The 26898-nt window shown below is 40.8% G+C and overlaps 2 protein-coding genes across 6 annotated transcripts in view; one reads left to right on the top strand and one right to left on the bottom strand.

Annotated features, from left to right (window-relative positions):
* Nucleotides 1–244: 244 nt before the first annotated feature.
* Nucleotides 245–18330, top strand: MDM2 (MDM2 proto-oncogene). 4 transcript variants are annotated; one of them, XM_056482572.1, is made up of 11 exons: nucleotides 245–373; nucleotides 872–944; nucleotides 3519–3593; nucleotides 3970–4103; nucleotides 4262–4311; nucleotides 5582–5649; nucleotides 5799–5892; nucleotides 8435–8592; nucleotides 9571–9726; nucleotides 11152–11229; nucleotides 12728–18330. In XM_056482572.1, the coding sequence occupies exons 2-11, from the start codon at nucleotides 876–878 to the stop codon at nucleotides 13295–13297; spliced, it is 1452 nt and encodes a 483-aa protein (XP_056338547.1). In that variant the 5' UTR covers nucleotides 245–373; nucleotides 872–875; the 3' UTR covers nucleotides 13298–18330. The 4 variants fall into 4 exon arrangements, with proteins under 4 accessions (XP_056338547.1, XP_056338546.1, XP_056338544.1 ...); XM_056482571.1 differs by having other exon boundaries at nucleotides 8432–8592; XM_056482569.1 differs by lacking the exon at nucleotides 245–373 and adding an exon at nucleotides 496–781 and having other exon boundaries at nucleotides 8432–8592.
* Nucleotides 18331–18808: 478 nt separating this feature from the next.
* Nucleotides 18809–26898, bottom strand: part of CPM (carboxypeptidase M) — a 28828-nt gene continuing 20738 nt past the window's right edge. For both annotated transcript variants that reach the window (XM_056482573.1, XM_056482574.1), the window contains 6 exons: nucleotides 24816–24988; nucleotides 23225–23409; nucleotides 22817–22987; nucleotides 21849–22001; nucleotides 20913–21061; nucleotides 18809–20255 (listed from right to left, as the gene is read on the bottom strand). In XM_056482573.1, the coding sequence (XP_056338548.1) occupies nucleotides 20016–20255; nucleotides 20913–21061; nucleotides 21849–22001; nucleotides 22817–22987; nucleotides 23225–23409; nucleotides 24816–24988 (1071 nt within the window). In that variant the 3' untranslated portion in view covers nucleotides 18809–20015. The remainder of the gene's footprint in view (nucleotides 20256–20912; nucleotides 21062–21848; nucleotides 22002–22816; nucleotides 22988–23224; nucleotides 23410–24815; nucleotides 24989–26898) is intronic.

Raw genomic sequence — 26898 nt, 5'->3', positions numbered from 1 at the left:
TGTGCGGAGCTATTCCCATGTCCGGGCTATTCCCGTGTCCGGGCTATTCCCGTACGGGTCTGTTCCCGTGTCCGGGCTATTCCCGTGTCCAGGCACCCTGTGCGGGGCTATTACCGTGTCCGGGCACCCCCGTGAGGGGCAATTCCCGTGTCCGGGCACTCCCGCCCCGGCCGGGCTGCCAGGGGGAGCCTTTCCCTCAGGCCCGCTCCCACAGCGGCTCGGCGCTGGGCGCGCCAGGGGGCGCTGCGGGCACCAAGATGGCGGCGGGCGGCGCGCGCGGCGCGGCGGGCCCGCGGTAGAGCCCCGGGCAGGGCCCCGCCGGTCCCGGCGCTCTGCCCGCCGCGGGCCGGGAGCGGAGCGGGCGTGGCAGGCGGTGCGTGGGGATCGATCGCGGCTCGCTCGGGGGCCCAGGGGCGCCGGGGGTCTCGCTTGTCGCTCTGCGGCCTTCGGCGCTGGGGGAGGGGCTGCCGCTGGGGGAACGAGGCCGGGCGGGCGGGGGCCGCGGCGAGGCCGCTGTTCCTCCCCGGCGCCGTCTCTGCGCGCCGCCAGGGCCCGCCGCGTTCGGCGGGCGCCGTGAGTCACGCCGGGCCGGGCCCGCCCGCCTGCCCCCCGCGGTGGCTCGGCGGCGGCGCTGCGGGTCATGCTCGGGCATGTCGGGCCGGGCCGGGCCGCGCGGAGCTAAGCCCCGACTTGCCCTCTCCTGGCAGCGCTATATAAGGCCCGGCCCGGCCGCATCGGCCCAGACACCGAGTCCGGCGTGCGGGCTGGACGAGGCGCCGAGGTGAGTGGGCCCCGCCGGCGTGGCGGCTGCCGCCCGCCCGGGCTGCGTCGCCGAGTGCCGCGTTCTGAGGTTTTTCTCTCTTAACTGCAGGCAAATGTGCAATACCAAGATGTCCTCCCTTACGGATGCCTCCTCTGTCCCCGCTTCGGAGCAAGAGGCGCTGGTCAGTAGCTCTATTGGACGCGATTTTATTTGCATGCCTTTTGCAGAGTTTTAGCAGCTTATTCAGAGGGATCACTCTGCTTGGGAGCGATGGTTGGAGAAAAGCCGGGAAGTCCAGCCGGTAAAGGTGGTCTCTCTTTTGGTTCTGTAGTAAACAAATCTTAATCGCAGTTTAGAGAAGAGTCATGGTATAGGTCTAGACTGTTTCTTGCAGACGTTTGGTGGTTTTTTGCTTTCTTTTGATAGAAAGCATCCTGTGATCCCGTTTGATCGTGGTGAGTATGGGTGGAAATTTTTGACAGATGATAACTGAAGAGCTGTGGGAAATTTCCATCGTACAAAACATACTGTTGATTAAATAATCTGATGATTTTCGACTTTCTCCTCTATTGGGATTCGTAAGAAGGTTGTAAAAATAGTCTTCATTTGTGTTTATGGCTTTGCATTTCCAGGCTTTTCATGATACAGTGATAGTTCTCCTGTTTTGTCCTTAGTTTTCCTGAGGATGGAAGCCTTTTACACCCGAAATGCGAGTTTAAAAACTGCATATGTACAATGATGATTGAACTGGATTATCTTGTGTAGAAGGGTAAAGCTTAAAGTGTGGACTTGACTTCAGAAAAACTTAAAAAATGTGAACTTGCAGAACAGCAGGCTGTTCAAAATTGATTTTTTTTCATTTGTGTCTTCCTTTTTTTTTACATCATCATATTGTGATATTACTGTCTGCTGTCAGATGTGCAAGGCTGCAGAACTTCATACTTGTAGGAGTCAGGAGGAGAAGGCTGGGGAGTAAAACTGGGCTTCGTTGTGGATTCAGAGTTCTGAAACTGTGCCTTGCTATGCTTAGCTGTCAGTACTACTTGAATAAATTATTGCTTCCTTTATGAAACTCTGATATATATGCCGCATATTCTACATAATTCAGTTCTTAGGAGGGAGTGAATGGACAGCTAATGTTGTCCAGGAGCTTAGTTAGTTTTTTCATGATGTGTAATTCTAACAATTAATATCTTGTTAGCTTACAAAACTTAACATTGGTTTTAGCAGATCTTTGGAATAGAATGTAGGGGAGTTCCCTTCCTTCACCCTTCCCTCAAACACTGATTCCTTGTCTCATGATATTTTATTCACACTTCTCTGTTTTGGTTTGGGGGTTTTTTGTACTTTCTGTGGGGTTTTTTTTAACATTTTATTTTATGCAGTATATCAGGATAGCTAAACATTAGTCTGGTTTTAGAATGGTTGCACAATTATTAAAGAGGTGACACTAGAATATACTGAGCTGGGAGCATTAGTGGCTCTGCAGGCGTTGCTGTTGTGGCACCCCCTGCAGCTTGTTCTTGTCTGCTGCACTGGTGCTGGCACAGCTGTGTGGGACAGTGCAGGTTGTATCTATGGGGGAAGTGATTTTTCTTGCTTAACTTTTCCTCTGCCTCTGCCTTGGAAATTGTCACAGACTGACTGCAGATTAACCTGCTGGCACAGTGGGTGGGTGGGAGGCCATTGCAGGGGTAGGAGTGAGTGAAGTATGGTGGAAGGGACAGGATGTGCTTGTCCTAGCTAAGAAAAGTCTTCAGAGGTGAAGCAGCCCAGCTGGCAAGTGCAAAACCAAAATCCCAGAAACTGCCACAGAAGGAGACTGAGAAAGAGGTGGACCAGTGTTTTGCTTTATCACTTGCACTCTGGACCTGACTCCCTTTGGGAGTCATGGTAATGGTTAAAGGAGTGAAGCTGAACTCCCCAGGACCCAGCCCTGGCCTTGGAACTAATAAACAAGTCCTGTAGCTCCAGTTTAGGAATTTGTATTTACCAATGTGTTGAGGTTTAACCCCAGCTGCCAACTAAGTAGCATGCCTTGTTCCCTGCCCCCCAACTCCATGGTGGAATGGGGCAATCAGAAAAAAGGCAAAACCTGTGGGTTTAATAACTGAAGTAAAGTATAAGAGTAATAGTAAAGAAAAGGGAGTTAAATCCAAGGAGGACAAGTGTTGCACAATGCAATTGCTCATCATGTGATGATGGATGCCCAGCCTGTCCCCAGGCATTGGCACCTCCTGACCTTCTCCCCTGTTCATAACACTAGCCTGACATTCTGTGGTATGGAATATCCCTTTGGCCAGTTGGGGTCAGCTGTGCTGGCCATGTTCCCTCATTGCTTGTTGTGCAGCTCCTCACTGGCAGAGTGTGGGACACTGAAAAGTCCTTGACTTGCACCTACTGAGCAACAACAAAAACATCAGCGTGTTCTGAACATTATTCTCCTGCTAAATCAAAAACACAGCACTGTACCAGCTACTCAGAAGAAAATGAACTATCCCAGCTGAAATCAGGGGACAATGAAAGACTGGGGTTTGAGATACGATATACAGTATATGAGAAGTTTAGTATGGTTTGGTTCATATTATTTGCTTTGAAGTTTGAACTTTTCAAAGTGAAAAAGTTGAGTGAAGATAGATTTTAATGCTGTTGTATGTTTGCGTATCAGATTAATACAGGAGGAGGAAGACAACCTGTATAAATAATGTTTTTTGGTGAATAATTAGGCATATTGTTTTTCTCTTTCTACACACAGGTTAAACCAAAGCCACTGTTGTTGAAACTGTTAAAGTTAGCTGGTGCTGAAAAGGATACTTTTACTATGAAGGAGGTGAGAACTTTTTAATCACTAAAGGTAGACTACTGTGAGTACTGTTAGATTGCTTTGGGTTGAGTAAATAGAGGTGGGGGACAGTGTTGTTCATAGCTTGTCTAGAAATTGAGATAAGACACTGTGTTTTTTCTCCTGCTGACTTCTAACTGGATATTTAGCAAGTTTCTCAAATCTGAACAAAAGTTTCTGGTGGTCAGTAGAGTAGCAGTGTTCTTTTGAAATGATAGATGAAAATCTGTCAGTTCAAAGAGTTTTAGGCAGAGTTTGAAGAGCAAATTTCAATGTATTTAATAAGCTTTGTCTTTTACACTTGAAGACAAGTATTTGTCTTCAAATACTGGGTATTTAACAATGGTATTTATTTTTTTTTCAGGTAATATTCTATATTGGACAATATATTATGTCTAAGCAATTATATGATGAAAAACAGCAGCATATTGTACACTGTGCAAATGATCTCCTGGGGGATTTATTTGGAGTAGCAAGCTTTTCAGTAAAAGAACACAGGTAAAATGGGATTCTTTTCTGAGAGTCTGGTTGGGAAATGATGAAGAGCATAATGCATATGTCCGTTTTTAAACTCTTCGAATCTTCAGAGGTGGTAAGCTCTCTTTTATGGTTACATGTAGCTAACTTGTATCATCTCTTTCTTTATCCCTGTTAAGGAGACTATATTCAATGATTTCCAGAAATCTGATAGCAATCAATCAACAAGGTAAGCTAGTTTAGGAGGTTGATTTGTTTCAGTAGGGAGAACATAATTTACATAATGTATCTTGCAGCTAGTGATCAGATAACAATATTAGCTCCAATATTAGCTATTTGGCTTTGCTGACTATAGTCCAGAGCAGTCACAAATAGTGAATCAAAGCAAACACTTGCCTCTTCAAGAAGAGAAAAAATTCCCAGCAGAGCATTTGGGTAACTTTATTGACTAGAACCAGAAAAAGCACAGAGCTGAACAAAAAGGCTACTAAATTACAAACTCAAGTCATTTGCTTGTATTTGTTACTGATAAAGCCCTCAACAACATATAAAGTTTTAATATGAAAAATTAACTTCTTTAACTTACACCAGCAATGAAATCAAGGCAAAGGCTCCTGTTTTGTTTTTGTTTTTTTTTAATGTTAGAGTTCTTTTTAAATTTTTGAAACTGAATGTGAAGAACATTTAGAACTGGTCATTCTTAGTTATACTCAGCCCTGTTTTAAACAGGCTGTATTCTTTTAAAAAGTAGCTTTGTGGTGATGCTGTCAATAGCCACTCCTTGAGTGGAGAATTGTTATACACAGTCCTGCAGTATAAAAATGTTCAATATAGCTGTAATTTTTGCCTAATGTGGGGTATGAAACAGAAGTTAAACAATGGAAGCCATTTTGTAGATTGGCTTTAAATCTGTATAAAGTCACCCTTTGTTTCTAATTTTTCCTAAAGGCAAATGTTCAGCTGCTGAAGATGGGAAACTTGCTCTCTTTGTCATCGCCATTGTTAAGCTTGCAAACTCAAATTTATCTTTAATTGTTTTTTTGATGAAAGATTTTTTTATTAATTCAGGATCTGTCTGTTAGTAAGCATATATCATTAACAGCAGCTAACTTTTCTTTTGTTGCATGTCTTTTTAATTCAGGGTTCCCATAAGATGATAAGTACTAAAAAGTACTTGGAGAGGAGAAAGTAATTGCATTTCGTGCCTATGTTCTTTCATATCTGCAGAATCACAGTTTATGCACAGACTTCATTTGAAGCCATTTATCATAGAATTCTCATCTGCTTTCTGTTGACGTTTCTTCTTTTTCCCCACATTTCCACTTCTGTAATGTTACAGGGAAGGTGCTGTACACACCTGAAAAACAAGGAGCATTGTGTTTTTTTCCATTGTTGCAAAATGTCTGGATTTTAGGTTTTACTTAGAATTTACTTTTTGAGCCTGAAATTAACTTTTTTTGCTATATCATATTATGGGTTTTATTTTGGTTTGATTTCAGACTCTACCCCTGTTGACATGCCCGAGGATGATGCCACATCTCAGCTTGAAGACGAAAATGTTATTAAGGTGCTATTTTTATTTTATTTGAATAAATTTTCTGAGTTGTACATTCTGTTCAGTTTTGCATGGTAGTGTTAATGGTTTTATGTAGTAAGTTGATTCTAGCACTTTACCTCATATTCATGCTCAATCTTACTCAGTATTTCTATTATCAGGAGTCAGTGGAAGAGTTGGACGAGAAGCAGACTTCATCAAACATGACTTCCCGACCAACTACATCTTCTAGGAGGAGGACACACAGTGAATCTGGTATCTGCAGATTTATGATGCAGAGTTTCAGTAGCATGGCCACTTAGGGGGAAAAGCTACATTCTCTTGTCTTGCTGACTTGAAAGATGCTGACAAATACTAGTCATGTTTTTCTGCTTATCTAAAACAAAATGTTCAGTCTGAAAGAAAAACACAATTCCTTACATTGCTTCAGTGTCAGGTTACAGTTTGGATCTCTAGAATTGTTAATAATATGATGGAATAACTTGCTCCACAGTTCTGTTAAACTTTTTCACATGAGCAAGACTTTATCAGTCATGTTATCTTCATGATGAGAACACTTCTGTTTGTAATCGACTGATACCATCAAATTCATTTCAATTCCCTCTGTAGACAGCCACAAAATTTGACATTTTGTTTGTTCACTAAAGCCAGTTTTCATTGGATTTCAACTGGTGGGAGGCATCAAAGGTATGGTAGTAGCACAGGATAGTTTTGGGTATATTCAGGTACCTCATCATTCATTAAGCACTTGTTAAAACATCTGGTGACCTAAGCATCATATTTGCCTCCCATTGATCTTTACTGTGGTCATTCAATAATCACTGGCAAATACATTTTCAAAATACAAAATTTTTCTTTTGATAAGTAGCAATAACAATCTGGTGAGCATAAACCTGAGTAAGTTTCTCAATGGAAGCATTCTGTACAGTTCTACTAAAATATTATTCTGTGGAATTTCTTGTATTGGTTTGTTCCATCACTTACTGTCTTGCCTCACGACTTGGTGGTTGTAATTACCTGGGCAGTGATAACCTCCTGTCACTGCACTGTTCCTTTTCTTCAGTTGCTCAGGAGCATTTTTCAGTTCCTCAGCTTTCAAGCAGTATTTTTTTGTGTCCCTCATCAGCCCCTGTTACGTTAAGTCAGTCCCAAACCAGTGCTGCGTTTCTGAGCGGTTTGCACTAAATTAAAAGAACACTTTAATGTTGTAACTAAAACTGATGAAAGGATGGAAAGTCTCAGTTAAACATCACAACCTGTAATATTTAGGCATAACACAGAGCACATAAGGTCCTGTGTTGTGCTTACTTATTGTAGGTTTGATTATTAACTCTTGAGTTTGCATCCATTTATTAGTTTGTTACAACCTTAAGAGTTCTTTTAATATAGTGTTTTTATATACACTTTTTTTCTAATTTGTAGGAAATCTTCCCTTTAAACTACTATTCTTGTTAAATTGGGATGGTAGCGGCTCCTTTGGAGCCACTAAATAGTGTATAGAGACCTTGTGGTGATCAGTATCAGTACAGCATGGAGCCATGACAACTAAATGAGGACAACGATGGACAGGAGCAGCCTTTGTGCCTGGGGGCACCAAGTTTGGTGGGGCTCTCAGGGCGGAAAAAAGAAAAGAAAGGGGCTGAGCCAAGAAGCACCAAGGGAAAGTAAGAGAAGTCTCAAAGTATGTACAAGTGTTTTGTTCTCCTTTTTTATTATTTTTTTTTTTATAATGAGAGATCCAAGACTTGAAGACTTGTGGATTGTCCCAGTGTGATTTGCAAGGCAAGGGAGAAGATGGGCAACAGAGGGTGGGTGCAGAAGGCACCTGTGGGGAGGCAGCAGGCTCGTACGAAGGCCTGTTGAACCAAAAGTTGTTGGCATCTTGGGAGGTTTTCACTCTGCTACACTGACATTCTGAATTTACAACTCATTTTTATATAAAATTGTTTTTTACTAGACGCTCTAGAAGCCAATGGAGCTGAATTTTGACTTGCCCCTAAAATGCTGTGCCCTTAGTCCTTATGCTGCTGTAGGTTGTTGTTCCAAAACACGATGCATTTACAAAGCATTGTCTTTTTGCCTTCAAACCAAGCATGCTTAGTAAGCAGAGCTTAAAACAATGCTTTCAGAGTTCAGCTTTGGCAAAGTATGTCTTGAAGATTTTCTTGCTAGGGTGCAATGAAAGTTCTAATAGTTTTTTATAAAAATCTTCTTGAGTAAATACAATTACATATAGTGCAAGAATTCACTGACAAATATGTTGAGGTGTCTGAAACTTGAACCTGAACTTCCCATGCTTAGCACAAGGTGTTCTGTATGCATGTGATCTGGGAACTAATTGCTCTATCTCCCTACAAATTCTGGAGTGGACTCAAAAGCCCTCTGAAAGTGCCTTTCTGTCTGTTGCTTGTAGAGGGAGTGAGGACAAGATTCTACCTGTATTTCTTAAAATTAGGAAGGGTTTAACATGTCATATGTGGAGTAAAAATTCTTTCAAATTTGCAATTGTTTTTCATGTGGAGACTGCTATTCATAAGCTCTACTCTTGGGACAAGTGGGGAAAGCCAACCCCTGAAATACTGGTTTCTGAAACATTTCACGCTCTATGGGTATAAGTGTTACTGTGTCTTTTTAAATAAGTCTTAGTGGCTTTTTGCCCCATAAAAAAGTACTGAAATTATTATATTTATTATATTCTTTGTAGTAAATTATATTTTAAGCTTCTGTTGAGAATGTTCAAAAGTGTACATTGCATAGATGCTTTTGAGTAATAAAAAAATTCTTGACTGCCCAGAAGAAAATTCTTCAGATGATCTGCACAGTGACAGAAGAAAGCGACACAAGTCAGACAGCATTTCGTTGACATTTGATGAAAGTCTCTCGTGGTGTGTAGTCAGTGGTCTGTGCCGTGAAAGAAGCAATAGCAGTGATTCAACAGACTCTCTTTCCATTCCTGTAAGTCAAAAGAGAAATGTAAAATATTTTTGTGGTAAAAATTTTGCAGATGCCACGAGTGCAAACATGCATCTGAAAACACAGTGTTCTTAATTAAAAGCAGCAGTGCCTTCAGTGCTGTGTGAAGAAAGAAAAGAGGTTGAAAGAAGAGTAGGTGTGTGGGTGGATAGATCTGCTGGCAAAGCTGAAGTGAAATTTTTAAAAATATTAGCATTGAATAATCTTTAAAAACCCAAGATCCTCACTGTTTGGCACAGTGGGGAAAAAATGTCAGATGTATTTTGTGTTTTAAAATTAGTATTTCTTAGAATGCTAAGAGACAAAAAGAGTCATAGACATTCCATAATTCAGTTAGGTGCTAGTTGTGCAACTTTGGTAACAGTACCCAGTGGAATGTGTGCTGATGGTGCCTTGTATTCCTTTGCCATGCCACTACATAGAAGTTTTATATTGTTTTTAGCAAACACCTAGGCAAATTATTTGTGGTTAGATTAAGTCATGAAGAGGTGAACTTACAGTATTCGTAGACACATGCAAATTTAGAACATACTGTGTTCTAAATTGGTAGAACTGGTACTGTATATTCAGTCTACCTGCTTTGTAATTGTTAAATCATGGTCTCAGATTAAACAAGGTTTATGAGAACAGAGAATTTAATGTCACACGGCCAAAATATACCATCTTCTTGCATCTGTTTTGTAACTTCTAAGAGGGACTTTCTGAAGTAATAACCTTTCAGCTGCCTGTAGGCTGAGTGCAGTTTCTTTTTACAGAGCCAACAAAAGGCTTCCAGACCTAGCTTTGTTTTTACCCACCTATAATTTGTTTAGTGCTGTCTCTCACAACAGCTGGTCCTTTTTCTTTCATAGGTAATTACACTGAGTAGTACAGTTTTATCCTGAGTTGTTTTAACAGTAATGTTATCTATATGGACTGGTGAGGTTGAATGTGTGCTTTCTTTTTTTGTTTTTTTTTCAGGATCTTGATGCTAGTTCATTAAGTGAAAACTCTGATTGGTTTGACCACAGTTCTGTATCAGACCAGTTCAGTGTCGAGTTTGAAGTTGAGTCTATTTATTCAGAAGATTATAGCCATAATGAAGAAGGGCAGGAGCTCACAGATGAAGATGATGAGGTACTACCTGCTATGCTTGTTTGATCCTGGGGGAGGGAGAGGATGAGAAGAAAAAATAATTTCAACATGAAGACTTCCTGTAAGCTTCCAAGGAGAACTCGTTAAATATATTTTCAGGCTGCATATACTGGTGTCACAATCTGCACCCAGTTATTCATTAAATCAAATAACACATCAGTGCAGTTGGGTCACCCTTACACAACCCACTACCAGTGACTGAAACGGTGCTGAGGCTTTCTGCAGGCTCTGAAATGGGCTGGGTAGGAAAGTCTGGGTGCTTAACTTCTCTCACCAGCTGTTGGAGTCTGTGGCAGCATGTGTGCTTTAGTCTTTCTGCATTTTTAATTCTAGAAGTATGTATTGAGCTTTGACAGCTCTTGATACCAAAGGAAACATTTCTGATTAACTCTTTCCAGAGGGGTATGTCCAAGTTTTTTGCCTCAAGGAATGTAAATGTTTCATAGAGATGCTGAACCGAAGATTCAGAAATCTTTATTAGTAGGCAAGAAGACAGAAAAATTTGGATTACCACAATTTTCAAGAGATTTCTGGAATGTTGGGATCTTTTCTGGGTTAGTTTTCTGTTACTTTAGGAGGTTAATCAGCTCATGGCAAGGTTGGGTAAGTACCAGAGGCAGAATTCACCAGGGACATACATAATTGGTACCTGAGAGGGTGAATGGGACTGTACTGATGTACACCTGTAGTGTAGTGCAGAACTGTGCCCTGAGAGAGGATGGTAATTTGGAGGAAGAAAGGATTGAGGTGTGCCCCTGCTCCTGACAGTAGTTTTGGGAGTTGCAGAATGACAGGTGTTCAGAGGGGCTTCTGGAGGTTTGTCTTACCCACCTGCCCTGGCTCGGGCACAGCTGATTGCCCAGGTCCATGTCCAGATGTCTTTTAAGTATCAGGGATTGCGGTTTCATAGCTGCTCAGGGCAACCCATGCCTGTGCTCTTTCATCCTCAGTAAAAGATGTCTTCTGATATTCAGAGGGAGCCTCCTGTGTTTAATTTGTGCTAATGTAATTTTGCCTGTTGTCCTGCCGCTGGACACCACTGAAAAGAATGTGGCTCTGTGTTCGTGGTGCCATCCTCTCATGTATTTACCCACATTGATCAGGCATCTGTCCTGAGCCTTCTTCAGGCTGAACAGTCCTGGCTCTTTCAGCCTTTCCTCACCTGAGAGCTCCTCTAATCCATTAATACCATCCCTGGAGGCTCCAGTAGCTTGCTATCTGAGATTCATTCTGAGATTCATATCACGTTAAAAATATGTGGGGGGTTTAATTAAATGCCAAAACCCAGTTATATTTATTTATATATTTTTATTTATATATATATATATATATATATATATATATATATATATATATTTTATTATTATTTTTTTTTAATTTATTTTTTTTTTTTTTAATTTAAACTAGGTTTATCAGCTGACTATTTACCAGGATGAAGATAGTGATGCTGATTCATTTGATGAAGATCCAGAGATTTCTCTAGCTGTGAGTAAAAACTTGTCTGGTGAAGTATCATAAGTTGGGTAAACTGACATAGAGTAGATCAAGAAGTATAGATGAATTCTGTTGCTACCAGTGTTTTTTTTAAGAATTGACATTTTCTTCTATGTGTAAAGGTTCAAATACAGTATTTTAATTACTGAACATGTGATTATTAAGGAATCTTGGGGTTGTTTTTTTTTAACGATTAATAAACTTTCCAGTCCGTTATTAAAATCCCAATCCCACACTAATTTACCATTTCATTGACTTAATGGAAGGAAATTATTTGGAGCCTAAATCTGACTTTCTGCACAAAATGGAAGAAAAATTAAAATGTTAGTCATGTGTATTTAAAAAATTGTTCCTGTAAATCAGAATACCTACTTTTATTGTCCAGCTTGAATGAAGGTATCTGTAGCATACAAATAATGAAGGCAAGCCTTTTTTCAGAGCAGTACTGTAAAAGTAAAAGAGGCCTTGACTACATTCTTTGTGACAGTTCTTGAAGAGTGGGAAGAAATTTGCAGTCTTTGAGGCAAAGTATGGAGATGTTTGTGAAAAAACACTGCAGTTTGACTCTAATGTGTGCTATCTCCTTATTTGTGTTTGCTTTTCAAATTTGTGGAATTGTGAAGTGTTTCAGTCCCTTGATAGTTTGTAGGACTGAGGGACTTTGTTAAAGACAGGGCTTGGCCACCTTCTGAAAACATAGTAGTGCTTACATGTGGAAAAAGAGACCAGTACATTATTTTTAGGATTTAAATTTTTAGGATTAAAATTGGTGTTACAAGATTTTGTTGTTCAGGACTTGTGTAAGTAAGTTTTGGGTTGTTTTTTTTTTTATTATTTTTTTTATTTCCCCTACAGCTTGCATTATTTCTAAGAAGGGTCTCTGGCCTTAAAAACAAAAATGTATTTTTAACGAAAGAGTGGTTTATTTTCATTGTAGTATATGGAGTAAGCTCTGAGAGGCTGATGCACCCCTTTTTCTACCCTTTTATTTTTTTCCTGTTCCGTTTGCTGCCGTCTGTTTTTGCATTGGCCGTGTTTTGTGTGCCGCGGCTGTGCGGGAGCGCCCTCGCGCGGCCGTTCCGTGCACCAGCGGCTCAGCAAACCGCAGGGGAGGGAAGGAAAGGTCCCTCTGTCTTCAGTAGCTCCCGCTGCAGAGGCCCATCGTCAAAAACAAGGGAAATCACATTTTTCATGGGGGCCCCTGAAGAATTTTGTGGTCTGGTTTCTGCAGTTTTGCATAAGAAATAATAAATTGTTCTAATCACAAACCTACTGCAAAACGAAGGAAAGACTTTTAAAATAAGAGCCATTTTAATCTAGAACTGTAAAATGGGGCCAAAACCACTGAATGGAATTTTAAAATTGTAAACAAGTTGATAGCTCAACATAATAATTATTTTGGCAGTAATAAGTTGTTTATTATTTCTGAATACTTCAGTTGTAAATGCTCCAAGTAGCTTATGCTGTTCCAACCTTTGATTCACTAAAGGATTATTGGAAGTGTCCTGAATGTAATGAAATGAATCCTCCGCTTCCACGACATTGCCATAGATGCTGGGCTCTTCGTGAGGATTGGCTTCCAGATGAAAAGAGTGAGAAATTGGAAAAGAGCAAATTAGAAGCCTCCTTTCTTGCAGAGTCTGGAGAAGGTTTTGATGTTCCTGACTGCAAGAAAACAAAAATTACTGAAGATAAAGAACCAGCTGTTGATCAGAATGAGGATAAAGCATTACAGCTTTCTGAGTCTCAGGAAAGTGAAGGTTATTCCCAGCCATCAACATCAAGCAGCATGTTCTGTAGCAGTCAGGAGGACTTTAAGGAACCTGAGAAGAGAGAAATGCAAGACAAAGAAGAAAGTATGGAATCTAGTCTGCCTGTTACCAGCATAGAGCCGTGTGTCATATGTCAGAGCAGACCTAAAAATGGCTGCATAGTACATGGCAAAACAGGACATCTCATGTCATGTTTTACCTGTGCAAAAAAGCTCAAGAAGAGGAACAAACCCTGCCCAGTGTGCAGGCAGCCCATACAAATGATTGTACTAACTTATTTTAGTTAGACGCTTGTTGACTGGAAAGCTGCAAAAGAAACTTCATAAACTGGTTAAGAGAGTAAGAAATTATTTTTGTATGCTTATTGGAAAATTAATATTTTGTGTCTCTTGGTGTTCTGTGTGAAAAATAATGGCTGACATAAATGCACTGAAGTTATTAAGAGGTTTCTCTAATATTTGTAAGTCAACTTGGAGATTTTAAATCCTTCTCAGTAGAAGTAACCAGGTCCTCTAAATCATCTGTGTCTCCAAGTGTTTAATGTTCCATGCAAGTCAGTGACATTTGTTTTATTGAATTAAATACACTCATTAAAATGCCAAATTCAGTGATTGTTGGAGGAGAGACATGTTGAAGTGTTTATTTTTGCAAGTTGCTCATTTAAGAAATAGATTATTATCTAGGTTCCAGGTTTTGTTGCCTGGTGAAGATTTTTTCACAGGGGTCTGATTGAGCCTTAAGTCAATAAAATGAATAAACAGAATTTTTACTTAAATTCCTCCAAGTAACCAAATTCTATGGGAGATCTTGCCAGGAAGTAGGGAAAGATGCGGTAGAAAATAATTAATACTTTGGAAACAGAAAAGGGTATTGTGTGTCTTTTATTTTATAGTGTGCATTGTAAACTTAAGGGCTGTGCGTCCCCTGAGAAGTCATTGGTCCAAGCTCAGTCATACAGTTCTCTCAAATGGCCTGAGAAACTGGCATTTGTGGGTTTGGAGGTCTGTACTGATCATGATGATGATTATTAATTTAGCAGCATGAAACAAATCTCAGGCAGACAAGATAAATGAAGGATATGCTACAAACTGTCATGTCAGGCAGTATTAGGGGACAGTTTTCTTTTTCTGCTCTTGTTTCTGACTTGCCAGAATACATTCAGCTGCATTGGTACATTCACTGTATTAAAAATAGAAAAAAAACCCCCTTCATCTGCAGAAACAATTAAGCTGTGCAGTTCCAGTTCACATTCTTTAACTGCAGTAGTCCTTCCAACTCACTGTTATAACCTGTATCACAAGAATTCTGAAAATGTTTTGCAAGGTGTTTGGCCAACTCAAATTTGGTCTCACTGGATCTGTCCTTTACTGCTTTTAGCTCATGTCACCTCACTGTACTTTGTCAGAAACTTTGTGAAACTTACCAGTTCTGTGCCCAGGGAGTCTGCTGCCTGCCTCAGTTCTGGGGGCCTTCAGGCAAGGTAGTGTGAGTGTGGGAACCAGGATGTGGTAAAGATCACTCAGCTGCTTTTCACATGGAGTTTCTGTACCCAGTGAGTGATATTTATTTCTTATGGAAAGCTGTGTTACAAGTGGAGTTATATATTTCTAGCACCTTTTGTTTTTACAGGTAGTTGGTAATTGTCTGCCCAATAGGGAATGGCATATAAACAGTCAGGGGAGTTCCAAGAGTGGAGATGTAGTCCAAGTACAGGAGTTGTGCTGTGTTACCATCTTACAGGCTGAGGCTCAACAGCTTCCCTAACACCAGCAGTATAAGATTGCTGGTGCCTGTGTGCTGGCACAGAGACTTCTACTGCTCTCCTTAACTCCAGGGCTGCAAATGCTTGGAAGTACCCAGGAAAAGGACATAAAGATGTACAGGACAGACTTAGTAAATCCTTGGTTGTGACTTGGTTGGAAAGTGATAACATAAAGACTGAATTATTGGGATCGTTCACATTTTGTTCATACATTTGAGCTATTTCTTAAAAATACCACTAAAAGATACTGGTGTACCTGAAGTTCTAACATAGTTCATTTTAACTAAACAAAATATAAACCCCAATTGTATACATTCAAACTCTTACTTGCAAGTTTCTTGCCTCCTGCAATTTGTAAAGGGACAGCAGGTAGCTGGAAGTTCTTTGAAGTTTTTGGATCAGCAGAAACCTTTAATGGGTTTTATAGGATTTGATAATCCTTCAGCCTGAGATAGAGAAGGCCTTTGGGCAGATAGTTAATTTTTTTCAGGTAGGGATACTAATAGAGAGCTACCTGCCTTACTTTGCACTTCCTATTAATGTTTTTTATTGATTTTTGATTTGATAAATTTAGTTGCAGTGAGGCTTGCAGAGGCTTTTCATTGCACTTGCAGGTGAGAGAGAACTGTAGATGTATATGTGCAGAAGCATCAATAACATGGAGACTGTACCTAAAAAGTTTCATCTGCTTGTGAAGCTTTGTGCACTGCGTTGTCTGCCATGTCCCCCCCTCTCTCAGCTTGATGCCTTCTTTACAGTTGCTGCCCTGGCTGTGTGACTGCAATTCTGGGGGAGCAGCTGTCCTTATCTAGTTCCTGTTGGGACAGATTGTACCGTCCCACTCTTGGCACTCTTTTCCAGTCACATGCCTTCTGTTGCAGAGAATAGCCCTGGAAGTACCTTCTGCTTGCTGCAGTGGTGAGGAAATGGGGAATTTTAATTTCTCCATCTGCAAATCACTGTGTCAAGTGTTTTGGTTTGAGTTACATTTGATGTCTTAATATTATTCTTAATGACTTTTAGAACAACTTTAATTTGTTTGGTGTGGGTGCATGCCTTCCAAATGGAAGTGATGGTATTGATGCCAGTTCCTGTTCCTGTTGGGGATGCTGGCAGGCGAGTGCTAGTGCAGGCCTGGCTCCTGGGGGCAGTGTCACAGTGACTCCTGAGGTAACTCCTGGCTCTGCCTCCACCCCTCTCCCAGCCTGGCTGTGCTCTGTGTTGCCATGAGCAGTGAGCACCCTGCTTGTTCTGGCCCTTGAACACGCTCCTGGCCTTGGGTAGTGGCACAAAAATCAGTGAAATTTTGGTACAAAAGTTGTTCTTTGCAGTGTTTGAGATCCTTATTTAATATCACACACATTTTAATCTTTAATTTATTGCTGTTTGTAAATATCCTTGTGCTCACAATTGATGTTTCGAGCTCTAATTTATTGAATTAGTCTACTGGTACATGTGTAGTTATATAAATAGGCTTATTTTGTAAATCACAGGCACAAGAAAAATATTTTAAGAAGTGTAGCATTAAAATACAGATAAATACTTGTATTGTATTCAGATTGAGAATGGCACAGAAAGATCTATGGCTATGTTTCCTTTTTCCCTTTCCCTTAAAACAACTTTTTCGTTGAACCTGAACAAGATTTATTAAATAGGGATGGTGCTGGTGCAACATTAGCATAGTGAAAATGTTTTGATGGTGTTTTGCTTTCCTTTGGAATACTTTTGCATCCCTCAGTACAGGCAAGGAGCTGACAGACTGCTTTTGGGGGTGATGGTCTGGGAGATCAGGACAGTGATGAGAGGCTTAAAGGTTAATTTGCAAAAGTGGTAATGGCTTTTGCCTTTAGACACATGCCCAAGAAGGTGCAGGGGAGGCCAGATGCCCACAGGATGCAACTGTATGTGATTTTCAGTAATTTTCTTAGTCTCTTCCTTCTTGCTCATCAGGTAGACAATAGTTACGTACAAATGGTGCAAGAACTTGCATTTATTCTTTTTCAGAAAGTACAATAAGCGTACTTGTTAAAACACAAATCTTTAACTATTTACCTATTTGTTAGTATTGATACTATATTAGTATTGAAATTCACCCCACACCGGCAGGATCGTGGGCTGTGCCATCTTGTGCCTCTTCCCTTAGAAGATGATTTAGAAAGGGTAAAAGTGCTTCAGAAAGCTCACTGGCAAAAAGGATTACATTTCTAAGAGTCTGGTACGATTTTTATCACTGAGTTCTCTTTGCTGTACATTTGTTCAAATGTCACTGTCTCTGAAGTGTCTGTGCATATGAAGATGCTTGCAGGACTTCAGGCAGATTTTTTTTTCTTTTATGACTAATATGAGGAAGAGAAAAATCCTTGTTCTTACAGAAAGTGTCAATAAGAATAATTGTTTCAGAAAATTGTATTTTACAAAAGAAATTAGAAAATTTTTAGGAGTCTAATGAAACTGAATAAATAGGATGAAAATAGGTTGAAGATTTTTTTCTTCCCCATCTTAGTCTAAGGCTGCTGTTGTGTTAGGGCATAACTTCAGGTAAAGTTCATAATTTTAAAGCAGGTAATTTGTTCAGTATATTAGTTTGCCACATACATGGTGGGGCAGGAGTTACCCTTTATCCCAGGAAGATGTGGCATTTTGTTGTGCAACATTTGGCCTGAAACGGGCCATTTGCTGTTGTGGGGCTTCCCTGTGGGAAGGGGCATATTGGACATGTTCATGGGACGTTGTGGAGAGGCAGCATTGTCATGGAGGGACTGTAGGGTGGCCTTGTTCCCACAGCACAGCAGAGCCTTGCTGGAGCATCAGCCCTCCTCTTCAGGGGATTACCTGCCCTGCCCTGCCTTTCCAGTTACCACAGTCCAAGGCATGTCTTGTTCTTTAAAGGCTGCACAAGCAAAGCACAGAACCCAGCTTAAGGTTTTAACAGAGGGTTGCACTTACTGAACGTGAAAAACTATTGCTTTTAACTAAAGTGTGGGGGTTTTGTTAGTTGGGTTTTTTTTTAGCACAGATGCACTGAAAGCTTCAAGTGAATGCTTCTTTAGTGTATCTATAGCTATATTATACATGTGAAATTTGTCAGTGATACTTAAAAAGGTGGTGGCTCCCCTTTTGAGTAGATGTTTTAGCTTAACACCTTGCTTTTAAAGGACAGTTCTTGGTCTTGAGCCACAGTAGTGGGCTGTCAGCATTGATGATTACTTAGCACCTAAAATACCAATAGCTTTTCTAAAACCAGAATACTTGTTATCTGACTACACATAGCCAGAATGACTGTTGAATAGAGTAGTTCATAGTGATTTTAAATAACTATGCAACACGCTTTCAAGAGCTTGACCTGGTGCATTACTTTCCAGCTACCCAGAGCATTTATGACCACAGTCAGTAACCATTAAAATGCAAGTATCCATTCCAACTGCACACAGTATAGACCCATTTATGAGAAGTTTCACATGTGTTGCATTTATCTTTCAGTTTTCAGTTTTTCCTTTTTGGATGAAATTTGAGAACTGTGTTCCATTTAAAAGCTTTAAATAAAGATTTGTTTATCTACTCCATGGTGCTCTTTTTTTTAATGTCAATTACTTGATTGTTACGAGTTTTGGTACTTTGTTTTCACACAGATTCTTACTTTTGTGAGCCAGCACACAAACTCTTTCTGCCCCCACTCAGCTGCTGGACTGTTGACTTCTGTCAGATTTCTTTGTTTTGGGAAATTTTAACTCCAGGAATCTCTTCCTGCTACAAGTGGGAGGATCAGTGATGGGATTTAGTGGATAATTAATTCTATGTGGTAAACAACCCACAGCAGATCAGAGGATGAGAAAAGGTAGAAAATGCAAATGGATATGAGGAAGACATTCAAAAAGCAGGCTCTTGCACACACAGCCCTCATTGCTATCAGCATTGCTGTTTCAAGCCCTGGATTTGCACACTGGATGTGGCATCTGGCAGAGAAGTGGCTCCACAGCCCAGCTGGTAGGGCTTGATGTGACAGGCAGCAGTGCCTCAGGAAAGATTTTAAAAGGCATTAAAGGATTAACTGCATTCCTGCATTTTTTATTTACTGTATACAGGGAAAGACTGATGTTTCCAAAGATAATATTTGGTGGTTTACTTTTGAAATTGCTTAAGAAAATTACTGGCAGATAAAGCTTTAAAATAAACACAGGAGGTGGTACTAACTGGCTTTTCTTGATAAATTTTCTGTTTATTGGGCAGCTTCAAAGGGCCCTGAAAATGACTTGAAACTGGCCAGGCAAAAGGAATCTGCTAATCCTGCCTGCAGTACAGCCCAGCCAGGGGAACACTGAAACCACCCTCTATAACTGGAGCTGGCTTTTGCCTTGCTGAGTGTGCCTGCCAGCTCCTGGCAAGGGTGTTAAACAGTCCCAACAGTGGAGCAGCAGGGCAGTGAAGCTGTTGAAACAGTATAAAGCCATTGCTAAAATATTCAAAGAATTCTGAATTGTATGTGGTTCTGTGCCACAACAAATTCAGTTAAAAATGGACAAGGTATAAAGCTGTCTGTGATTCTTTCAAACTGTTTTCAGCAGCTCTGCCATAGAAGAACACTGTTTTCAAAGTCACAAATTCCTCCCTTTTCCCTGTTGGTGCAGATTATCATCCAGCTTCCACAGTATGGCCCTTCAGCAGATACTCACATTTCATTTTTATCTTCTTGTCTTAAAACATGTCTGTGTTACTGGTCTTTGCCTCATTTGAGCCCTGAGCAGTCTCACCTGTCCAGGTTAAGAAACAGCATATATAAAAATGCCATTCTTCATTTTTAACAGTGGCTTTATTATGAGAAATTAGTACTGAGCTGCTGACTTACAGTTGTGTGGCATCTGAGCTGTTGGCTCAGTGAGGTACCTGAGCTTGCATGAAACTTTGCAGTACAATCCTCAATGTTTTTTAATTTGGGAAAAGTCTTCAAAATGTAGTTGTACTTTTTTGCATCAAAATTCTACAGTTATCTCCATAGGCTGTACAAAAATTGTTCAGAGTAAAATACATAGAAAAATACGACAGTCTGTTACAATTGAAAATATGTCTACTATAACTAAAGTAAAACATTCAATTGTCAAGCCAGTATTTTAAAAAATACAGTAAACATGATTGTCAATCTGAGAATTTGGTTTACAAAACATACATTCTTTTGCATGTACAATTCCTTCTCTGAAAAGCCACATTTGTGCAGGAAGATTTTGCCTTTGCCTTTGTTATTCCTGACTTTATTTGAAAATTACAAGCATAGTGGCCATTAGAACCAAGATGTGCACGGTTGGTTTTACTGCAGCTGAAGCCCGTGCGAGCTCTTGGTAGAGGGGAGTTTTGGGACATGAAGCAGCTTTTGATCTGATCTGATCTGAGACCTCTGGGAAAGAGAAGTCCTGTTTCAAAGCACTGAAGTTTCCAGTATTGTCAGGTATTTCCACTGTCTTCAGCATCGATTTAAATCCTGGTACAGTAGCCTAGGAGGAAACACAAAATTGTTCTTCCTTGGTTTGAAACATTGAGTTCAACTGTGAAACAATCATTGTTTACACTTTAAATGTACAGGGAAAAATGTTCCAGAGATATATTTGAGAACATGGAATGGGAAAAGAGTAAAGTTTTCATGTTATAGCAATAAGACTCTTGCTGTATAAGAGTCAGAATCCTGCAGTGATGCTTAAGCATAAGCCTTTGCAGCAGGCAGAGCCTACAGGGCATGGATGTTCTTTGGGCTTCCACAGAGAAACCTTTGACACAAGGAAATGACAGTCACGATGGTGGTGCCAGCCTGCTGCTGTGGATCCCAGGCTCCACCTCCTCACCCTGCAAGAGCCCTGTGGTTTGTTTCAAACACCTCAAGCTCCTGTTGCTGTGCTCCAGCTGCTCATCCCATCTGGCTCCACCATCAAGGTCCAAGGAGTGCACATCTCTGGACATTGAGGACTGTATAAAAAATATCCTTTCTGCTGACTAATATTTAAATATATAGTTTTTTAAAAGTCTGCTGAAGAGTCTTTACAGCTCCTATCTATGACTTGAGCAGTTCAGCTCATCCACTTCTAAGGCTGCAGTCTCACTGTGCTCAGGAACTCATTGCAATTAGAAACAATACTTCAGTAAGGCTGCATACTCACATTGATCACATAGGTCCCAGGCAAAAGGAGAAGAAAGTACTCCCCTTGTTCATTTGTTCTGTAGGGGCAGACATGTGGCCTTCCTTTGGCTTCCACGATGGCATTGGGAATAGGATTCCCATTCTTATCAGTAACTTGGCCTTTGACACCTATGGAAAAGGGAGAGGAGGGAAAGATCATGATCTGTAACTAGTGAGCCTCCTCCTCTGAGAAAGGCAGCCTGTTCTCTTGCTGGATGCACTCAAAGGCTATTTCACCAAGTTCAGTACATCTAATATTATCACTAGTCACTTTGGCCTTGCTCAAGGGAATTAGACCAGAAAATCCTTGGCTGCTGTTGCTAACAGTTTACCTTCATGTTAAGTTAGAAAGCAGTAATGTAATCTCCTCTTCTAAATCTCATTTGCTGAAGGCATTATACACACTTACTGTATGTCCTTTAGTGAAGGGCTTCAATATTCAGTACAGGTTTGGCAGTTTTTGCACACAAACACACCCACACCCACATACACACACCCCCTGCTTTTTTGTGATTTAAAATAAGTCAGCCTCTTGTCTAGTACTTCCCAAAGGCAGAATACCAACAATGTCTGCTTATGAAGTAGTTTCCCTTAATTCCCACACACCATCTTCAAGGCAGCACAGGCATTAAGCAGAGATAAAATAGCAGTCAGATCTTTAGGGCAACAAAATGCAAGATAAGCAACAGGTTTGTGCAAACCCTTCAACTCATTGTAAAGCATCACAGCTTCACTAAGCAGCAGTTCTCTTCCAAATGTGAAGTCAGATCACACCTAGAGAAGCCTTTCAAATTCACAGAATTCAGAAACTCCCAAGCTAACACCAGACCTGTTCCCTGTGACACTGACCCAGGCTGCTAAGGAGTTCCCTCTAAGCTGGTCTCACTTTTCACTCAGTTTGCATTTGCATACCCACCTAGGTGCACTTGTTTGATATATTCGATCAGAGCAACTTTGTTGTCTCTCCAGAACTTTTCCAGCTGTTCTGCTGGAGGATATTTACAGCATGACAGCTCCAGTGTAATTTCAAAACACTGTCCCCAGACATAGTTGTAATCTTGCATTCCACCTTAAAAGTGAAATAAAAGGGTTTTCAGCTGCAAAGAAACACTAAGGTCAAACTAAAAGACAAACAGGAGAGTTAAAAGTTGGTACTTGCATCATACCTGTAAGAAAAGTAATTCAGATAAATTATTCCTCAATGCCACACTTATATTTACTGCCTCCTGTGAAAAACCAGCTTAATTATTTACTCTAGTTACTCATAGAGTGTGTTTTCTAAAGCATATTTCATTTTGGAAAGGATGATGATTGTGGCTGAGAAAGGGTGGATCTTTGACTTAAATTCATTCAGGTTTTCCCAACTAAAAAGGGACAGACAGGCTGGCATAGGATTTGCCACTGCCAAAGCCATTCCCAGACTCTTTTAAGTCTTTGAATTAAGACAATGAAAACAACATACACAGTGCACAAGCCCCACATTCTATTTGGCTACACATAAATAATAATGAAAGCATTTATTTCAGTAATTAAGAAATGGACGACAAATGAATAGAAGGTTGATTTTCTTTCTGAAAGGAGAAGCTCTTGATGGCAAGCAGTGTGTGCTCATGTGTGCAATGTATAGAGCTACTGCAGGCCTTAAGCAAGGGCACAGAAGCAGGCAAACAGCAGTGAGTGCCTCATTCACTTGTGTGACTGCTGTCTGGAAGAGTCTGAAAACACCCAGGTGCTGCTCACAGAATCTGTGAATGAGCTGACCTGCCCCCCTCATCAGCCCTCTTCTCTGGCTAAAATCACTGCCCTTTCACCATCAGAGACGGCAGGAGAAAGTAAGACTATCATACCAGAAGCAGCTGAATGAAATACCAGTGGCATTCTTACCTTCCAGCTGGTACCAGGAGTACCCGTTGGTGATGCCTTCTGGGAAGGTTTGCCTGTTGTCACACCCTGTCCCTTTGTACATGCTGGCATGGTTGGAAGAATAGGTTTTTGCCAGGTGAATAAAGACATCATCATCTGGAGATTTGCTATAGCCTTTCAAAGAGCCAGTAACTGCAGAGTGAAGACAGTTTAACTCTCATTACTGGTAAAACACAGTGTTGGCATACATGCAGGATAAACACCTCCCAAATGGCCATTTTCAGCAGTGAATTTTGATGGGGTTTATCAAATTCTGCCCATCCCAGCTCAAAAACTAGAAGAACTTTGCAGGAATCATACATTTTGCTTTGATACAGCCAATGTTCCCTAACCCAGACAATTGTGAAGAACAGTTTGCCACCAGCTTACCTGGGTTACCATTATCAAAGGTGTAACTGGCAACCAGGGCACCCCCATGCAGGTTTGCTGAAAGAACAAACGTTTCATTTTTTATCCAGTCCATTACTGCTCGAGTCTCTGGCTGAATGCTGGCACTGTTATTTTCAAAGGCATCAGGAAAATTCCTGTTCAGATCTTCTCCATTCTTGTTGTACCTTAGAAAGGGAGAAGACATTTCCATTACTGTTTTGCCTGTGGATACTTCTACATCACCAGGCTCCCAGTACTCCAGATCTGTGGTGTGCTGCTATCTTCAGGGGACAGGCAGGATGACCATTTTTCATTTCTCAAGCATTACAGTGATGGACTTCACTTTGCTTTCTGGCAGCACTGGAATTTTCATAGGCCACAATAAAACAATTCTAAGTGGAAACAGAGATACATAGAATGTACATCTACTCATAAGTGAACTAGGAAAACCAGAGCTGGATCAGAAGGACTTTGTCCTCCTGTATCTGTTTTTCCTGCTTGTATTGAAGACCAAGGTAACTATTGAATGGCTATATCCCTTGTCACTCTCAAGAGAAAAAAAATTTGAGTCAAACACAGGATGCATTTTCTTCTCACTGAGCCTTAACATCCAGCTCTGTTCAAACACTCACTTTTTCACTCAGGTCAGTATAGGAATAAAGAGGGTATTCACCCTTTACTGTGTTAATTTTTGAACTGTCTGTTAAACTGTCTATTTGACAGTGAGGGAATAAAAAATACCCCCCTCCATACAAGTCCCATCTATTTGAGGAATACATTTTTTCTCAATAAAAAGGATGGTCTACACTGGTCACCTAAAGAACTAAACTACTGAAACTTTCTTTTCACTTGCTTCTGATGTTGCCAAGGCCAGTGATCCAAGAGAACTTGTAGCTCATGGGTTTGCTTTTTCATTCAAAATTTGTCCTTTGGGCATTTCTTCCCATTCTCTCACTGTCTCTTTCCCTCTTCTAGCTTGTAAAGGTTTTCATCCCCTTTTTGGTCTCTGTAATAGTTACAGTAAAGAATGCAAAAGTAGCACAGGATGCAACGACAGGTTATATTTTCTTCTGTGTAGGTTTCTTTTCCTACCATCACTATTAGCACAGAACCTATTATAGCCAGCTCTGCTTGTGTAACTCTTCCTTCTCACTAAATCCATTCAACATTATTTTTAAACACATTGCTAAAGTCAATTCAACGAGTTTAGACACACCTTTTCTCATTAAGAAGGGTTACAGAATTCTCCAATTGAAATAGATCCCTGTGGGTGGAATTTTCCTTCTTTTCTTGTACCACTCTAAAAGTGCTACAAAACAGGGAATTGTGCTTGTATTCAAAATCTGGGTCTCCTGCCTAAAAGGTGAGGTCATTATGCCATTCTGACCAATTTTTTCTGGCCACACCACATATAAACACCAGTCTGACTCAGCCTTCCAGAAACCCATAACAATGTGTCTTCAGAAGAGCACAGGCAAAAATTAGCCCCAGCACATCCTGCAGACTCTGCTCTCCACCAAGCATGATTCAGTCTTCTGGCTAGCTGGGACTATTACTCCCCACCCATTTATTTTCCCTCTCCCACCCTTACCTTCCCCGTGTGTAGTAACAATCAGGCACTTTTGTAGCTTCAAAGCCATCGGGGTTCATGGTTGGCATGATGTGGATCCGGGTGTGATTGAGTAACCGGCTAATGACGGGGTCACGGCCGTAGCTGGTCACCAGCAAATCTATCAAATGCAGCAGCAATTCTCTCCCAACAGTCTGAGTAAAGAAGCACAGATTTTTACTTGAAGTCTGATGTGGAAGAAGAAAATAAATAAAGATCCATCACCTTGAACTTCAGGTTTTTCTTATGGACTACACAGATACACACTGATCAACATCTCTTTGTTTTATGCTCTCCCCTAAATATATTTATATTGAATAGATTAAAGAAATCACTGGAGGGTTTTCACAAGGGTTTTAAACTCAGATCAACCAGACCTTTTTGTATGATGGGAAACAGACTGTGTTAGATGCACTGCTTAAATATTGGATGGATAAGGAACAGCTGTAACAAAAATTAAAGCTGCTTGATAAGCATCACATGGGCTTGGGAACCCTACTGTGTTTTCTCAGTCCCACTGCAGGGTCCCAGCTCTGTGCTGGTGCCTCAGTGACCCTGCACATGAGCACCAGAGCTGTGTGGCACCACTTGGCAGTGGTACTTCAGCAGGAGGGGAGGACAAGTCTGTCCTTTTTCCAGGATTTTTCCATTTTCTAGGATGCCACAGAGCAGGATTTTTTTTTGTTGATGCTCTTTTATGGGAAGTCAATATTAATATAAGACCAAAGAGGCCACATAGATACTTCTGTTACATTGGTTTATTTTAATGTCATGAACATGTGCATTGGGGAAACCAAATAAATCCTTAGAAAAAGACATGGAAAGACATTTGCATATAGACTTTAGATCAAGGAGAGGCAGTGGCAGAGAAAAAGCTAAGCACATATTTATGTTCATATAATTTGTGTAAGTCATGCATGAAAGCTGACATCTCCCTTTAGTCTATCAGATTTTAATATAGTGTCAAGTACCAGATCCAGAGTTAAGGACAATCCTATTCTACCCCAGAAACCACTGCTAGTGTTCAGGGCCCCTTTCCACAGCTCTGTGACCATGCCTCAAGGGTGCTTTAGGATCCTAAGCCCTGTCTGGAAAGGGAACAAACCAAGACTTGCAAGCAAATGAGTTCTAGAGATAACTTATCTCTACTTTATCTCCAAGAACAAAGCCTGGTATATCACAACATGATCTAAACCAGCATCTGAGTGTGTGAGAACAGACTGCTCTGCAGGTTTGATAAATATACTCTGTGAAATTTAAGAAGGGATGCAACAGAACCTGTCTTGTACAGGCAGCTCTTGAAAAGGGTGATAGAAATCTTGGGAAAGAGAGAGGAGAGGAGAGGAGAGGAGAGGAGAGGAGAGGAGAGGAGAGGAGAGGAGAGGAGAGGAGAGGAGAGGAGAGGAGAGGAGAGGAGAGGAGAGGAGAGGAGAGGAGAGGAGAGGAGAGGAGAGGAGAGGAGAGGGAGAGGGAGAGGGAGAGGAGAGGAATCAGCCAAATCATGGCCCTGGGCATGAGAGATGAAGTTACCAGACTCAGAATCAGCAAGAATAGCTCTACCACAGAGACAGCTAAGCTACAAACAAGACTGGACTGCTGTCAGAGAAACTGGGAAAGTGCTCTTCTCCTACAGTACTTCTCTTCAGTGCCTGACCAAAAAAAATCCCAAAAAGAAAGGGCAGAGAAGCAGGAGCAGGAAGGAGAAAAAAGAAAAGTAACAAAAGAATGTGGTAGAAAAGAACAAGGTTTACAAAGAATGAAAGATGACCAGATTCTCACAGATGACATTCTTGGCACACAAAAGTTAATTCCAGGCTTACTAACACATACAGTATTTTACAGGATTCCTGGTACAGCTTGTTGTTGTATTAGGACATTAGGTGATTCAGATTACCATAAGAGTGCTGGCATTTGGGTGACTGCACAGTGAGGGAAGAATATACTTATTATCACTGTTTTGGTGTGATAACAGAGCGGTAGTTTTGTTTTGGTCCAGAGCATCCTGCTTTGCTTGGGAAAATACATCTGCAAGTATCTGAGGGAAAGTTTCTGTTTCTGGGAAAGT

The sequence above is a fragment of the Oenanthe melanoleuca genome, chromosome 1A (assembly GCF_029582105.1).
Source record: "Oenanthe melanoleuca isolate GR-GAL-2019-014 chromosome 1A, OMel1.0, whole genome shotgun sequence".
Taxonomy (NCBI): domain Eukaryota; kingdom Metazoa; phylum Chordata; class Aves; order Passeriformes; family Muscicapidae; genus Oenanthe; species Oenanthe melanoleuca.
This window is presented reverse-complemented; position numbering and strand designations above follow the sequence as displayed.

Excerpts from the sequence above, each read along its gene's own strand:
- MDM2 (XM_056482569.1), top strand. The coding sequence starts at position 651 with ATGTCGGGCCGGGCCGGGCCGCGCGGAGCTAAGCCCCGACTTGCCCTC. Across the intron at positions 4,104-4,261 it reads TTTTCAGTAAAAGAACACAG|GAGACTATATTCAATGATTT; the intron begins GTAAAATGGGAT and ends ATCCCTGTTAAG. Across the intron at positions 5,893-8,431 it reads GAGGACACACAGTGAATCTG|AAGAAAATTCTTCAGATGAT; the intron begins GTATCTGCAGAT and ends TTGACTGCCCAG.